The sequence below is a fragment of the Muscardinus avellanarius genome (genome assembly GCF_963383645.1).
Source record: "Muscardinus avellanarius genome assembly, chromosome: 3".
Classification (NCBI taxonomy): domain Eukaryota; kingdom Metazoa; phylum Chordata; class Mammalia; order Rodentia; family Gliridae; genus Muscardinus; species Muscardinus avellanarius.
Genome location: NC_137788.1, coordinates 91,550,223 through 91,568,383, shown reverse-complemented (window position 1 = coordinate 91,568,383; position 18,161 = coordinate 91,550,223). Strand labels below are relative to the sequence as shown.

Here is an 18,161-nt window from a genome sequence, read left to right as displayed (position 1 = left end):
GTAGTTACAAAAAAATCACAATATTATTGTTTAAGATACATCCTAAGGTTTTTGTCACTTAACTTTGATTCATACAACCTTTAATAACATTTTCTCTACACATTTATCTCAAAAATATTAAAATATGTACTAAGCAGTACAGAGAATAATACCATAGTACTAAAATTTTAATGTATTAAACTTAAGATTTGTATATACAACTAATACATACAAAGATTATATATATATATATATATATATATATATATATATATATATATTCTATTTTTCTAGGGGCACATAAAATCATGAATATAGTTCATTATTTTGTAAGATAGAGATACATTTGGTAGCAATAGTGTCTATAAAATTAGTAATATTTTGCATTTTTATAAATTACATTTGACATATATTTTCAACATTAGTTTTATCATCTTTATTATGTTGGATTACTTAAATCAAGTTCATTAGCCAAAGATGGTGGTGCATAGTTTCCAGAACAGCCTTGACAAAGCAGTGCAACTCTTGGCAACCTAGTGAGATTCTGTTTCAAAACAAAAATAAAAAGGGTTGAGGGTGTAACTCAGAGGTAGAATGCCTCTAGGTTCAATCCCTAGTAACATACACAGACACACAAACCCAAAGCCTGCTTCATGCTAAGTAAGCATTCTATCACTTAGCCACACCTTAAGCCTTGAATTTTGCCTTTGTTTTAATTTTTATTTATGGATTATCAGTGAAATTGCTATATTTTTAGATTTTTAATCAGAGCATATATAAAATATTTCTGCTGTCCCACTTAAAAAATTTGTCTGGCCAGGCATGGCGGCACACACTTGTAATCCCCACGCTTGGGAGGCAGAGACAGGAGGATTGTGCAGATTCAAAGCCAGCCTTGCTAGCTCAAGAGACCCTGTTTCCAAATAAAATATAAAAATAGGTCTGGGAGTGTAGCCCAGAGGTAGAAGGGTTTCCAGGAACCCCAGTACCACACACACACAAAAAAAATTTTCTGGATTTTAATAACAAATGGAAAACTATAGTTAGAAGGTAGGATACAATTGGCTGTATAGATTGACTGTAACTAGCTATATTCTACAGAATTTGTCTCTATACTTATGCCATATACATATTTTCTATTCCACAGTTTATATTATTACAATTTGATTTGAAAGGCAAATAGTGTTGACTGTATATATTAATTCAAATTCAACTTGAATATAAACAAATATTTTGCTTCTTTTCTCAAAAGCAAAATTAAACTACACAACAATTTTGCTGTATGAATTTGTTATTTTTATTACTGATATATCACTTTGCTTCCCAGATTGAAATTCCATTTATTCCATAGCTGAGTACTAACCCATCATTTAGGAGTTCTGTCAAAATAAGCTTGAGTTACATATAGAAAACATCAATATTTAGGTTGAAAATGAGAATCAACAAAGAAATAACCTATGCCAGATGTTTGCATTTAATAGTAATTCCAGACCATCTTACAACAATGTCAGGAATGAAGATGATCAGAATCTGTTTATAAAAGTCTCTATGCAAATTGTTCTATGGCAACATCACAATCCAGAACAGGATGGGACCAGGGGTAGTGGGGCTATTACATTGGTAGCAAAATCTGGAAGCCCAATTTGTGCTTTTCTAGCCCATTGAAATTGTTAGAAGCTCTGGTAAGTTCCTTACCTGATAGGTAACCTCTTCTGATGATAGCAGTCACTCTAAATAAAAAATGACCCTACATGTTATGCTTTACTATATTAGATCTTGGCCTCATATTTCCTCATCACTATCAATACTGCAAGAACAGAACAATGGGTGCTCCAGTGTCTTCAAGCAGTTGAATTTATATTTTTCTAGGTTTCTCTAGTCATTAGCAGTAAGAAACTAGGTACTAATTACCTAGTCTTGCATGGTAGAAGCATAAATCCTTTGTGATATTTTTACTTATAAATAAAAAAATTCTCTTATTTAAAGTATGTCCCTTACCCTTGCAAATTATATGCAATTCAAAATCCTTCTTCCAAACCTAATTCAGATAGATTAGTGATTGTTAGGAATAGCATGTGGATCTTTAAATAAGCATACAAAATAATTCCTTTGTTATGTAATTTCAAATGTGGCTGCCCTTGATCTCTTTCCTTCCTGTTTGCATATGCAATACTTTGCATTGAGAGGTGAAAGCTAATTATCTTCCCCTTAAATTGGGACTGGTTTTATTCACTAAGTACTTTAAAAAATGAAGCATCTATGAATCATGTAATTTCTGAGTAGAACTCATAATAAACTTTGTATTTTCTACCTAGGTCATTTAGAATACTAGCTTTTAGGCTATGCTCTAGGAAACTCAAGTCACAGAGAAAGAGGATGGGGAGCATATTCAGGCAACAGATCACCTGAGGGCATAGCTGAGTCAGCCATGTGAGTGAGCCATATTGAATACCCACTCAAATTTAATTCTAAAATGACTGGCCTTCATGTGACTGCAACTGTACAAGAAATCTCAACTGAGAATTGCTACAAAACTATGAGACTACCCAGATGTGGTGACACATGGCTAAAATCCCAGTATTTGGGAGGCTGAAATTGGAGGATTGTAGGCTAACCTTAGCAACTGAGTAAGATCCTGTTTTAAGACAACAAAAAATAAAATAAAAAGAGCTGGGGGTATAGCTCAAATGTAGAATGCCTATGGGTTCAATCCCAATACCAAGCCAAACCAACCAACTAAATGGACAAACATGATAAATTTTGGAAGGGTTAGTCTTGCAACAGTAGATAACCAAAATATCTTCTAGAGTTTTACAAGCAAATGAAGAAGAGAGATACAAATGTATATACAAATAGCCAAGGATAGTAAATATAATGATGAAAGTAAAAACAAGGTATGAAACATGCTAAGAAGAAACACCCTGGGCATAGATGCTAGTGATCTAGTAAAGGTTTTCTAGGTGAGATGCTTTTTAGAATGAAGCTCAAAAGGCAGATAAGAATTATTCAGGAAAAAGAAAAACTAGTAATGTTGTAGGAGAAAGTTTTAACAAAACTACAAGTATTAAAGTTTTGCTGGATTCAAAATTTTGTGAGACAATGGTTAGAAGTAAGATTGGATTGGAAGGCAGGGATCATATCATGCAGCATTCTTTATAACCCATTTCAAATGCTCCATATTTTCCAATGTAGAAGCCAGGAAACTGTTGAGGGCCTATAATATGAAAAGCAGCATTATAAAATTAGTCTTTTAATCAATCATCTATAACCTGAAAATAGAAGTTAAAGAAAATCAAGTGCAAGACAAGGGGGTAAAATTGTATTAGTACAAATGAGATAAATGCGGTCCAACCTAAGTGTACATGGAAAAATGGGATGGATTTTGAGGTGTTCTACAGTCTAAAGTAATAGGATGTGTGAGATATTGAAGGCAGGGACAAAGATGAGGAAGAAACCAAATGTGACTTATATTCTTCTTATTTTGTAGGGGAGAAAAATACCTCCAAATCATATGATGTAGAAAGAATATGATTTAAAATATTGAATTAGAAGTACCTATAAAAATTAAATGGTGATATCTAGCAAACTTGATGTAAATCTCATCCATGAAGAAATTAAAGTTGGAAAGTTCACTCATTCTTTCATTTATTCAGCAAATTACTGTGAATTAAGTGATTACTCATTTTCAGGCAAAGATCTAGATGTTTGAATTAGATGAAAACTCAAAAGACCTTTTATAGAATATATCCTTTAAAAGGAGATGAAGTATGTAGCATAATAAACCAACAATAAAGAAAGAAAAACAACTGGGGTATTAATTTAGAAAGAGTAGTTAGGAGAGTCAGGATATCTAGGCAGAAATATTTTTAAAGCTATCAAAGAAGAAGAGTTATCTCCCAGAGAGAGTATAAGACCTGAAGGCAAAAAATAAAAGTGTAGCAGTACTCCAAGAGGTCAAGAAAATTAAGAAATGGATTAATGGCAGTTTTCACTTATATAGTGAAAGGTGAAAAATGCCTAAGGGTTTATATCACATAATGAATAATTCTTAGTTTTATTCTAAAACAACTAAGTCTTTTAATTTTGGTTATAGATATAAGCAAGATAATAACAGCATTTTTAACATAATAGAACATCTCTGAAATGCCAAGTCAATGCAAGCTATCTGAAAGAGGAATATCATAGTTTCATAAAAAAGACAAAATACACAAAACTGTCATCAAACACTATAATCCATTATATAATTAAAATTTACATTAGTAATATTGAACTTATTCTTGTTATTATTGTTGTTGATGGTGGTGGTGGTGGTGGCAGTGTTTGTGTGTGTGTGTGTGTGTGTGTGTGTGTGTGTGTGTGTGTGTGTGTGTTACTGGAGATTGAACCAAGAGGCATTCTACCTCCAAGCTACACCTCTGGCCCGATTTTATATTTATTGTGAAACAGGGTCTGGCTAAGCTGATGATAGTGTTAGGACTTGCTAAGGCTGCTCTCAAATGTGTGATCCCCCTGTCTTAGCCTTCCAAGTACTGCAATTACAGGTATGTGCCACCATCCCTAGCAAACTCATTTCTTTTAAAATGCATTCTTTGTTCTAGGTGTTATATCTGTAGACAACTTTATAAAAGCTTATTTTTGCTCATAACTTTGAAGATAGTGTTGGTTAAAATTTTGGTACTGTTATATACATTTCAGAGCAATTTTTTTCTCCACCATCGGCATAAAAGTCTAATATTGACTTAGACACATAAATATCAAGCATTTTCTCATGTGCTGATTAAAAAATGCAAGATTTCCAATCCATGCTATATGTCACTTTTTATAATTTTTAAACTACAGTCACCTATAAGAAATGATAGGAAATACAAAAATAGCTACACAATATACTTCCTGTACATGTGTAACTCCTTTGACTAGTTAATGTACAACACAAAATACCATGATACCAAGATCTTCTTTGTAAGCCCTCTAGACTTTTGTGTACAGATACATATCATCAAATTGATTGTATGGAAACATAGCAGAGCTTCACTACCAAACAAATGGCCAATTAAAAGAAATAGAATTATATTTAAGGGAAACTAAGCAATTTTATAGTTTTATTTTAAAGGGATTTAAAGTAAATAAGAGGATATTGCTAAATTTGTGTTTCTTAGCCTACAGCTTCTACTTTTCAATGCCATGTTTAGTACAGCTTTGATTTATTATTGAGCTTGAGTGTTTTATACAAATAACTATGCTTTTCTTATGGCAAATGTGTTGTAAGTATGCAAATATTTCTGTTTTTCTTTGTAACAAAATTAAAATATATTACTTACTTTAGATCTCTATTATCAGTCTCTTCTATCATATTTTCCTGGAAAGATTTCATAGAATTTGTCTTTTTAACTTGTTGTTAAGAGAAGTTTCAGTGCCATGAGACACAGAAAAATAGAGTGAAAGGGGAAAAAGTGTGTCCACATAGAAGGCTCTTATTCTAATCACTAGTATTGGGGACCATTAGAATACTTTATTTCCAGGAAAAGACATTATCACTACAAGGATACCTGTTGAACTTGAAATGATACAATTTATATAATTATGTTTTATAGTACTTTTTTGTATCTGTCCAATATAATTTCTCATACTTAAACAAGTTTGTTGTACTATCTAATAACTGAGGGACATAAGTACAAGAAAAGATGGTAGAAGACATTTGGGAAGAAAAAAGTACAAATACAAAAATAATTAAAAAGTTATAGTCAGAGAATGAGTTTAAAAATGCACAATTATATCACTCAGTTACCACAATTTTGTAAATTTATTTTCCAAAGAAGCAGTCATGTGAAAGATTTTTAAATGGTGTAGAATAAAAAATTTAACAAGTCTTATGTATGAAAAGATTGATTTTATCTTTTATAGATAGGTAAATAGATTATGACACAGATGTATAAAGAAAAAAATAGCTTCAAATGTGTCTTAGGAATTTATCTAAAAAAGTGTCAAAGGAAAACTTTTATTTTCTATTTCTTCTACAAAATAAAAAAGTTAAAAAATGTGATTATAGTCATTATGGTTATCATTAAGTTAATAGGACCCTAAGTGATTCCACTTTATTACACATAATCCATCTCTGAACAAATTTTATAATTTATTTATTTCCATCTATGTTTTACAGAAAAAATAATTCAAATATTCATACACAATAAATAGGTATTTGTAGTATCAATATAAAAACAGTGGATATGAGGTAAATCATTAGGAATAAAACTTTCAAAAGTATTTGCATGCTAGTTGTGATTTTTTATCTTTTAAAATTAGAATCTTTTTTTAGTGAAAGATTGGTGAAGGTTTTATACACTGTATGTGTCTAACATTCCAAACAAATTTTCTTTATGTTAAAGTAAAACAAAGCAATGTTCATAGCTCCAGTTCATATCTCTCTCTCTCTCCCTCTTTTTTTTTTTTTTTTGGTGGTGGTATTGGGGTTCCAGGAAACCCTTCTACCTCCGGGCTACACTCCCAGACCTATTTTTATTTTTATACTTTTTTTTATTTGGAAACAGGGTGTCTTAAGCCAGCGAGACTGGCTTTGAACCTGCGTGATCCTCCTGTCTCCGCCTCCCAAGCGCGGTGATTACAAGCATGCGCCACCACGCTCGGCGATCTCTCTTAATTTTTAAGCATTCTTTCTAGAAAAAAACAACAGAAGCTTAAAGTATTAATGGTATAATTGTTAGGAAGTAGTGTTTCAGGGGGTTGCTATTTCTCCCTACCTATTTATTTTATTGAGATTACTTGTGTTTCTAGCTTCAAAGAAGTGAAGTTGTTTGAGTGTAGTTAAATGATGCAGGCTAAGGCAGAAAGTCAATTTGCCATTTAACCTCTTTGCTCTTGTGAGGCAACTTCTCTTTTTGAGCTCTAGAAAACAAAAGTATTTAGAAGCTTCGTATCAATCACGTTTCCCATCACACTGTCCATCCATCACTAAATTCTTCCTCAGACACAATCACACGTTAGAAGGGAAACTATATTTCTGGGTATGGATGTGTATAGAGGTGGAATATCACATTTGAGGAGCACTAATGGAATACAGCACTTAAACTAAAAGTGAAAATAAATCATTTTAATTTACTTCTACAGAATATTTTCAGATAAAAAATTTTAAATAGCACACAATATTTATTCAAATTTTTTTATTTCATTGAGGTACTTACTCATAAACAACCATAGTCCTCTATAAATAAATGGTCATATCCATTTATACTGGGGGTGGAACCCAGGGGCTTTTCTACCTCTAGGCTATACTCCCAGATCTATTTTATACTTTATTTGGAAACAGAGTCTCACTAAGTTGCTGAGAGGCTCTCTAAGTAGCTGAGGCTGGCTTTGAACCTGTGCGATCCTCCTGTCTCAGCCTCCTAAATGTTGGGATTGTGCCACCCCGCCCAGCTTATAATAGTTTTTTTTTTTTTTTTTTTTTTTTTTTTTTTTTTTTTTTTTTTTTTTTTTTAAGAGTGCACCTTGGAGAGAAAATAGATATGGACACTCTGTGCTGTAAACTTTGTTGCAAGCACTAGCTACGCTATCAAGTCCTCGGTCAATGACAGCAGAAGGTTTCAATGCTCATTTGTTTCATAACCCTGTCTCTAGCTGACTCTACTTCTCTGCAGCTCGAGTTGGCAGCAAATGCTGAACTGGAGCACAAATTCCCCGCAAAAATCTCTCCCCCCCCACCCCAAACCCCCAGGAGCTGTAGTGATGTCATATCCGTTGTCCAGGTCTCCACACCTCTCTTGTCAGTTACTCCCTTTATCTTCTTGGGTCAAAACTTTTGAGGTGAGCTGGCTGGCTAGCAGCGGGAGAGAGGGTAACGCAGGGCGCGCGGGTTGGAGGGAGCTTCAGCACCTCGGCCAGCGCCCACTGCATCCCAACCCACCCTCGGCGCTCCGGACTCCCGCTCTGAGGATGCCTGCGGAATGATCGCCCCCCAGGGCGGCTGCTGCTGCTGCTGCTGCTGCCGCGGCTGCCACCGCCTCTGCCTCCGCTCGGCTCTGACAGGCAGGCAGAAAGTGCAACTGACGAGGAAGAGAGCTCCGCAGTGAGAGCGGAGTGGCTCCAGACAAGAGAGTGAAGGCAGAAAACCCCAGATCAGAATGCGGGCGACGTCTAACCTTCTCAACCTCCTGCTGCTGTCTTTGCTGGCCGGGTTAGATCCTTCCAAGGTATGCACCCTATTTTTGACTCCTATTTGAAATACATGTGCAGTAGGTCACAAACCGACCAAAAGGCGAATAAATATACCGAAAACGGCACGGCCAAGGGCTCTACCTTGTGGTGCCTGGCGCACCCCCACTGCTTGGGAGATACAAGGTGAACTACTGGAGGAATAGCTCCTCAAGGTAGAGTCCTGGCGTGGGGGGGAGGGACCAGGAGCGAATACGATGGAAATGGGCAGTGGGCAATGCGGCTCTCGGGGGAATTTTGCTTATTCCGTGTCCAACTGCTTAATGCTCCCTTCCAAAGTCGGACGGGTGATGCAAAGGAGTTTGCCGTTGAGACCATGCGATGTATAAACATGGACTAGGGGATGGTGAGCCGTTTCTTTGTTGAAAGCAGGGAAGCTTTTTCCAGCTGATCCTGGTCAATAATACTCCCATCGCAGACGTGCTGCGGTTTGTGTCCAAAAACATTTGGGATGCTGCTGGTAACACAGGGCAGAACAGCACAGCCCCGCTCTCTGCCACGGCTGGGAGGCGGCGTGAAAGGGGCTTATGTTTCCTTCTCTCTTTTCATTAAGGAAATTTAGGGAACACTGAGGAAGTTCTGATTATCAGTGTTAAGAAACAGGAAGTGAGAACCCCATCAAACTAAGGAGGGCATTAGGAAGGATGAGTTTTCTCGTAGCTGTTAAACTCCGCAAATTATCCGGTCCTGGCAATTAAAGTGAACACTGAGCTCCTTTCACAAAAAGGCAGGAAGATATGGGGAAATATTTTCGGTGATATATGAGGAAAGTCTTGATGATAAAGTGTGGTAATTTCAAAGCTTCAGCATTCTAAGAAAATCATAATTACCTGGAGTAAGATGAGGCATCTGGTAAGAAGAGTAAGAGATACAATTCATTTATTATTTTACTCGTTAAACTGTTCGGCCACAACTTGACCCTGAAGAAATGATGCTATGTTATGAAAACCATTTAAAGATTTTTTTTGGAATATTTAAAAGTTATTTTTATTCTTGGCATCATATGTGTAGAACAGAGAAATTATTCCCTTCATAATTGAATAGAACTAAGATGCAGCCAACTATAATCTAACACTGTGGCCATGATATTTCAAGGCCTAAAATAACATGTAATAAGAACTTAGAATCATGTCATATATACCCATAATTACTTCTCTACACTTTTATATTTAGGAAGATCTGACACAAGTAAATTTTTAAAAATGTTGGAGATATGGTTTTATTGATATTGTCACTGTGACAGCATCATTGCTATCTTAATCATCTAGTGGTATATTCTATATACTCAGAGAATTTTAAACATTTTACACCTATGTAAAAGTGTTAAATTTGTTTCTATATTTTTAAGGCTAATTTTCTTTTTGCCTCTGCACCTATAGTGACAAAATCCATTGCTGCTCTCATTTAATATTGGTTAGAACTTTTGAATACATTCCATTATATATTTCATTTAGAACATTCTTGGTAAAAAAATTTTTTGAAGGCAAAATTAACTAAGTTAATACAAAAAAGTCATTTAAATTTATTTTTGTCATTCTCTAAAAATTCATACATGAAGAGCCTCTTAACAAATGCAAGTATGATCTGATTTGTCTAATACCTTTGTAATGCATAAAATCTTCATTTTTGGCACTGCATTCTTTCTAAAATTACATACATATGTAATTTTTGTAATTATATATGTGTATATTTTTGTTAAATAAGCAACTCAGTGTTGGTTAATATGATTTTTTCTAGTTTTGATAAGTTTACTTCTACATATTAAGTTATGTAAAACTTTCTAACTTGGTCAGACTGAATTGTTAAGTACCTGGTACAGCTGATCTGAGAGATCCCAAGGAAGGAAAGAAATGCATTAACTTTTCAAACTACTCTTCTCAATTCTAGATATGTCAGTAGGCTGTGCAAAGAACAAAAGAAGATTTTTTTTTTGTTCTATACCACATATAACATTACAGAAAATATTAAAATGTTGATAAGTACTTTGTATGTTACAAGTTTTTGGATTCATAGACAAAATGTTGCTTTTAAAATGATGAATAGATCCTACTTTTGCATGTTTTATCAAACTATTTTTAATTACCAAACTAAATTGTCCCCTTCATAGAAAATTACAAATAGCACCATAATATTTTCCAATTAATTGCTAGTTAGGTTATAAATCACACATTTTCTCAGAGTTTACTTATTTGTAGTTACTTAAGAGATTAGATTTTAAATGTTGGACTTAATAAGCACATTATGTCTGGTGAAACTGAAATTAGAAACTCAACAATGTGGTACCACAGAAGGCCACGGTTTTTGGATGAATGAGTAATAATTTAAGAGATAACATTTAAATGAAGACAAATTCTAAACACCTGCTTTTTTGCATACTAATATACTAGAACTGTTACATGTTATCAAAATTCAAAAATAAATTTAAGTATTATTCTATCTTGTTCTTTATGTTTTTGTGAATATATGTATAGTCGCACATGGATATAAACAGACTAGTAAAAAACAGAACAGCTTTTGAAATTGAGTAGTTTTTTAAGGAATAAATTCCACATATCTCAAATACTGCAAATATAAATCTTACTGCAGGTATTGTGTATTTAATTTACTTAAAACAGAATAGTTTACAAACAACAGTACCAATTCTATCTTATTGAAAAGCATATAATGTGTATGGTATTTTTTCCATACTTGAAGCTTATAGAATTTATATGACATTTTATAAAGTGCTTAGGTGTTGCCATCTTATGTTAAGATATTTGAAAGTCAATTTTATTTTAAATAAAAAATGAAAAGGCTCTATCGTGTATGCTCATAGGATAGACCTAATTTTACATATATATACTTCTTTTACTCTCATTTCATGTGTCAGAAAATTGAGAAGATTGGTGTGTTCTTTAGGCAAAGAAAGGCAATCCACTGCAATTAATTATTTGTATTTTTATGTAGGCATAGTATTGATTTTTCTCTCAGGAAAATTATTTTAATTATGTTTTCTTAATTAAAGTCTAATTAACAAGTTTCCAGTACCTTTTAGCAAAACTCATGGGTATATCACTTTTCCTATTCTATGAAATGTCAATTAATTTTATTTGTAACAGAGTATTTGAATTGCAGGCAATATGCCAACTCACCATTCAATAAGTAAAAATTTAGAAGCAGGAAGCTTGTAGAGATTCACTTATTGCTTAGCTTCATAGAGAAAAGACTATTTCTGGACAGGAAATTCCTGGCGATGGCTGCTAGATGGCATCTCTGTGCTTTTGAATTGAAAGCATTGAGTTTAGTGATGACCTTGATGGTAGGAGACTGGACTTCTTTTTATTTTACAAGATTTTCAGTGGACTGTTATTTGACATTATAACTGAGCAGTAATCCCTATGATTTGAAACCATGCATTTTTTTTCTTTATAAGGCTGAACTATGAAGATAGGAGGATATAAACATGGTTATGTTAGTTTCAAAAACAACCTTTATACTGGATCCAGACACTTGGGGAACAGTTAAAAATAAGTGACAAGGGTAGACTCACACATTATAGAGACTCCTGGGCTTTAAGTAGACACAGGTGCATGATAAATAAATTGCAAAATACTCTGCCAAGGGAATCTTGCTTAGATTGAGAAAAATGTTCACCATCTTCTCACCTAGAAATATGTTAAACCTATTAGCCTGATACTTGCTCACACTACAGAAATACAATATAACAATGATTCAGCAATAATTTTCCATGCCAAATAGCTTTTCCCATCCAAAACAACACACACACACACACACACACACACACACACACACACACACATTAGTCCCCATAATATATATGTATGGGGACTAAGATAATTTCAATAATTATGTTGTTAAATGTTTTATAATGTAATTGACTATGTATGCCCTTATATTTTGGTATTGTAGACAATAAAATATGTAAATTGCTTAGAGGTAGATTTTTTACATAAATCAGTTTGAGTTCTTTTTTCTACAATTTTAAATGAAATTAAGGTAAAGCAACCATATCAGGATAGATAACTGAGACTATTACCAATTGGCTTTAAAATATATTTTAAAATCCAGTCTTCTTTTGTATATCTTGTGTACTAGGACCTCTGCCCAACAGGATCAGGCCAAATTAGAACAGCAAATATTCAGCAATGGTATTTGTTGACGACCTGTAAACCTTGGTATGAAAAAAACTGAAGAGTTCAAGGCATCCCATCTATGTTTTGAAAGAGCAAACAGCTTTCTGCTCTTATTCCATCTCACCCTCCTTAGTCTAATTAGACTTTTACTTTGGGAAAAGTAAATATTCTTTCTTACTCTTTCTGCAGGCAAGTTAGGAAAGTTACCATGATCCTGGTTTCCTTTATTTGTATTCCCTGCATCTGTGCAACCGACTATTGCGCTGATGGTGCTATGCTGACAGAGAGGTCAGTGTTCAGGGCCCCCTAACTGCCAATGATGATATATACATATACCCATTTACATGACAGGACGGAGCTGTGATCTCAAACCCATTACCAGTAAAATGAAGAGCCCAGATGTTCTTCAAACTGCTTTATAAACTCTAGAGTAATTCTGTTTACTAATGTTTAATCATTTGTCCAAAGTTAATAAATTCTGTTCTGGGGTGTACTTAGCAAAATAATAGATATGAGATGTGAGGATGAACCTCCTAAATGTTATGAAGCTTGGCTCGCACCTGGCACCGAGCCCTCAATTTCCTACTTCCTGCTACACCACTCTCATTCTCTCTTGCAGCCACATATGTGATGCATGAGCTCGGGATTCTATTTGTTCACTTATCAAACTTTGATTCCTAGAAAGATCATTTATCAATTTAATAGTACTGAAAGCCAAATTTCCTACTTCAAGTGAAAGTCTGTTTTTCAATGAAAAGCTCTCTCATAAAAAGTAATGCAAAAACATATTTCCTGTAAAATTTTTCCCTCAAATATTCTGGTTATACTGAAGAGGTATGGGAGGTTTTGGAGGGCTACTTATAAAAGACAGTATATTGACTCTTCCTAAGCAAGAACATTCTTAAAGTTATTTTTAGAATGGCATTTATTAAAAAAGCCTCCATTTAGGTACTGAGAAAATTTACAAAAAAAATGTGAGACTGAACAAAGTTACATGCAGCTTTAGCCCTGGCATTTAATTTACTTAAGTTTTAATTTGTCATAATTTTACTTATAAACAAAACAATTGTCAGTAGAGAAGTTAAGAAAGGAGATATAAAACCAAACTGTTGTCTTGGTAGGTGAGGTAAGATTACAGAGAGTTATTGGGATTCTCTGTGCATTTGGATATGTTTGAATAAAATTATTTTCTGGTGGTATTAAAGTATTAAGGTAATATCAAAAGATATTTAAACACTACTATCCTACTTTAAATCTAAATTGTGATTTCAAAATGGTGGTGCTTACAAGTTTTACTCTAACTTAAATTGGTCATCAATCTGTTTAATCTGTGCCACTTGTCACTTATCAAGTGAAGGCCTTTGCAGTAATTCTGTGAAGTTAACACCGTCATGACAATATTCTAAATACAATTTAAAAAATTTTATTTTTAAACTGGTGTAGCAAGAGAGACTAGGAATGAAATCATAAAAACTGTCTTTAAGTCCTAAAAGTGTCATTTTTACTGGTGAATCGGTGTGAAGCTGTTTCAAAACTATGAAATAGTATAAAGGGAATGGAACTTAAACACTTATTTATTATATTAATATATATATATATATGTGAAATTTTATTTTACATCACAAAGTTATACGCAATTATTACACTTGCATAAATCAACCTATATCTGAGTATAAATTGAAGACAATAATAAAAAGAGCTTTTGTGCTCCTTCACTCTTGCTGTGGCCCCTTTTCAGCTTTTAGAAAAGTAAATACTATGTATACATATTTAGACATAATCTTACATAAAGAAGACAAAAAAGGGATATTTTCAATTTAATATCAAAATGTTTAAAGCCAAGTGTTTATGCAGAAAGGACTATATTTAAGAATACAATTACGCCAGGTTTGGTGGTGCACACTTGTAATCCCAGTATTTGGGAGGCTGAAACAGGAGGATTGTGGTTCAAGGCCAGCCTCAGGTACTTAGTGAGGCCCTTTGCAACTCAGTGAGACCCTATTTCAAAATAAAAAATAACAATAAAAACAGGGTTGGGGGTGTAGCTCAGAGGTAGAATGCCCCTGGTTCCATCCCCAGTACTAAAAAAAAAATACAATTTCTCTGTTCTGTTTATTTGAATTGCTCTATCTGTCTTTCTCTTTCTCCTTCTCCCTCTCTCCTTCTCCCTCTCCCTCTCCTTCCCAACAGCCATTGCTTATATCTGGCTTCCTGCTCTTCTCAATAGGGTCCTCAAAGAGAAACCCTTGATATGACCATAACCCTCAGTTATCCACTGTAATAACATTTCAGCTGATGTTTCTCATCCAATAGTAAATTTACCTGAATAACTTAATAACTTATTAGTTGATTCTTTTCCCAACTCAACACTTTCAGCTAATATAAAGGACAAAAAACACATGGAATTCACAACATGATATCTCAGATAGATTATACTTATAAGCAAGTAATATTTAAAAAATTTATTTAACCATACTAGCACAACATTCCATAATGAAGTTTAATTGATATATTACTTGTTGGAAGAAGTTGCTAATTACTTGGAGGATTCAAAAGACAGGTATAGCATAATATCAAGACTATCAATAGTGTCATGTAATTTTAATGGCACGGATAATATTTGAAGTGTTTTTTGAAATAGGTTTTAGAAATTGAGTTTCCTAAGGATATTAATCTTTTCTTATTTAGCCTTAAAAACAAGGTATCATAAAATATGTATCACAGAGTTCTGCCTTCTGTCATTTCCACCCAAAACTTTTAGAAGAATAAAAATAAGTTTAGGAAGAAGATCACAGATGCTGTTGTATTCCTGGTTTTACCTCTCCCTGGAAAGCTCTTTCCTTTTTGCCCATATGTCAAAATTTTACCTATATTTTAAGATACAATTCAAGTATCACTTTTTCCATAAAGTTTTCCTGACACTCCAAAAGAAGATAACCCTGATCATCTAAGAACTCCCATAAGAAATGAATCATATTTTATTTATTTTTGTATTTACCACCACTGATACTGTGTGTTCAATAAGCCCTTTTTAGATTGCACCCCAAATATTTGCCTGTTTACAAAACAATTTCCAATAATTCTCCTTTTTAACGGATACTTAGATTTTACACTTACTACTTTATTTTCTTATTGATCTTTATGTTCTTGTATCTCCCTACTGAACTGTGAAATATTTTCATATCATTTTTCTCTACTACTATATGCTAAGGACAAGCCCTTTGTTTTGATGATTATCTTTTTCATTCTTTTTTAAAACTTTTTATTGGTGCATTGTAGTCATTCATCTCAGTGAGTACAAGATGGTAGAGGCATATATATACATATCACCCAATGAGTTCTTACTCAATTTCCACCCCATTTCCTCCCCCATCCCTCCTTCTCATGTTTGGCTTAGTGGTTGACATTGATATGTTATTAATGTACATCCTGTACTTTAGGGAATTTTCCTCTTCCCCTCTCCCATCTCCTTCAGTTAGGTCACCTTATTTACTCCATCTATAATACCTTCTTTGTCTAGAGTTCTTCTTATGACCCATTTTCTCCCTAGCTTCCACATATTCGGCAGAGTGTCCAATTTCTTATTTTTTGTGACTGACTAATCTCATTTAGTAATAATGTCCTCCAGATCCATCCATTTCCCTGTACATGACATAATTGAGTCTTTCTTTATGGCTGAGTAAAATTCCATTGTGTACACATCCCATAATTTCATAATCCATTCTTCTGTTGATAAATATCTTGGCTGGTCCCATAGTTTGTCAACTGTGAATTGTGAAGCTATGAATAAAGGTATGCATGCATTAGTTTGATAGTTTGGTTTCCATTGTTTTGGGTAGATACCCAGAAGTGGTATTGCTGGATCATATAGTAGGTTCATTCCCATTCTTCTGAGGATCCTCCATACTGTTTTCCAAGTGGATGCACTAATTTTCAATCCCACTAAAAATTTATTAGAGTTCCTTGCTGTTGGTGTTTTGAATGATTGCCATTCCTTTCTTTTCAGCAACTAGCACGGAGCTTTATTCACATACAATATTTAACAAGTATTTAATAAACAAACAAAGAAAAAACAAATAGGTTACAGAATATCTAGGAAACTTTCAATTCTGGTTTAAACAATATATAAATATAATCTTTGTTTTAATACATTCTTCAATTAGATATTAAGGCAGGGAAGACTGATTTTAAGAACCTTTATTTAAGGGATTAGAATTTTTATATCAGGTTACTTTTCTTAGTTGATGCTGAAAAAATATCTCTTTAAATTTCATATTAACTTTCTGCCCCACTATCCTTAGTACTATTTTGGGATTGTGGTAACTATCTGGGATGAAACGACCTAAATATTCACATGAATTGCTTGCTGTGTTTCATGAGGCTCAGTGGAAAATTTGGTACATCCTCTTATTCCTTGGTTAGTTTGTTCTTTTACTAAAAGATGTTCATTTTATTTTTATGAGTTTATGTCTAAATACCTTATGCATATATTATCTTTACTGCTTTTATTTTACATAATATTTATGTAATGTGCACTGTTATACTTTCCCATATCTGTTTAAGAACTAAGTTATTACTTTAAGGATCAAAAGTACCCTGTTTAAATTATCCTCATATTCTACATTCTTATAATGGTGCCATATAAAAATAGGCAAAACAGGCATCGTGGCACACACCTATACTTCCAGTACTTGAGATACTGAGACAAGAAGATTGCCAATTAGAAGACAATCTCAGAAAGTAGTGAGATTCTCATCAACCTAGCAAGATCCTGTTTCAAAACAAAAGAAAAAGGTAAAGCTGGGGGTATAGGTTGCAGGTAAAATGGCTTGTATTCAATATTCTATACCACAGGGGAAAAAAGAGAAAGAAAAAGAGGAGAGAGAGAGAGAGAGAGAGAGAGAGAGAGAGAGAGAGAGAGAGAGAGAATTTTGCCTCAATATCTCAATATTTCTATTACATTACTATAGAACCATAATACTGTCTTACAGAATAATTTTCATGATTTAAAACAAAAATATAGAGGAGGTAGATTTATCTATATTATAGCTTCTAAATATTGTCAGAAATTTATAAGCTTTAAAATCAAGTTAGTAGCTTAAAATGATCTGAAAAGAAATGTCAGCAATGAAAGTGTTTAAACAGCATAAATAAACAACCATCTACATACAACCCCAAGGGAAGGGCATAAATTGAATATTCAATCCTTTTAATTTTTTCAACTAAGTTGAAGATGATTAAGAAGCATTATCCTATGATGGTTTAAATAGCTTTACTAGAGGGAACAATTCCAGATGGCAGGATTTCTTCAAATAGAGAATCAGTATTGGAAATGTTGATTCACTGGCACCAAAATGTCATTGGTGAAATATTGCCTTACAAAAGGCATCATCACTTCTGGGAATGATCCATGTCAATGGCTGCATAGAGAATCATTTATCTGGAATTAATATCAATGATGAGTCCTTTTTAACCTAATATTTTCCGTTGCACACCTTAGTGCATAACATTGTAATTCAAAAGAAACTGAAATATTATCTGGCTCAAAACTCACTACAGACATTTTATTATGCTTATTTGTATACAGTGATACAGATGTATTCTGCTTTTTGCCAGTTGACAGCTAGACGAAGACAGAAGATAACATGACTCTAGTTTGATCATCACATACCTTAAGCACTCAAGGGATGTGCAGAAAGAAATGTAAAGTTATGAAGTGGATGTAATAAAGTGAATCAAAACTGTGCAAAGTTATTTGAGAGTAAGGAATCAAGTGAATGGAAAGAATCAATAATGTATTTATGATGCTCTTTGCTGATGTCA

The 18,161-nt window shown here is 33.6% G+C and overlaps 1 protein-coding gene across 1 annotated transcript in view; it reads left to right on the top strand.

Annotated features, from left to right (window-relative positions):
* Nucleotides 1-8,114: 8,114 nt before the first annotated feature.
* The window catches only part of OLFM3 (olfactomedin 3), a gene marked incomplete at both ends in the record, with an annotated part of 208,401 nt that continues 198,354 nt past the window's right edge, over nt 8,115-18,161 (top strand). The window contains one exon of the mRNA XM_080692772.1: nt 8,115-8,183. Within this exon, the coding sequence (XP_080548898.1) occupies nt 8,115-8,183 (69 nt within the window). The remainder of the gene's footprint in view (nt 8,184-18,161) is intronic.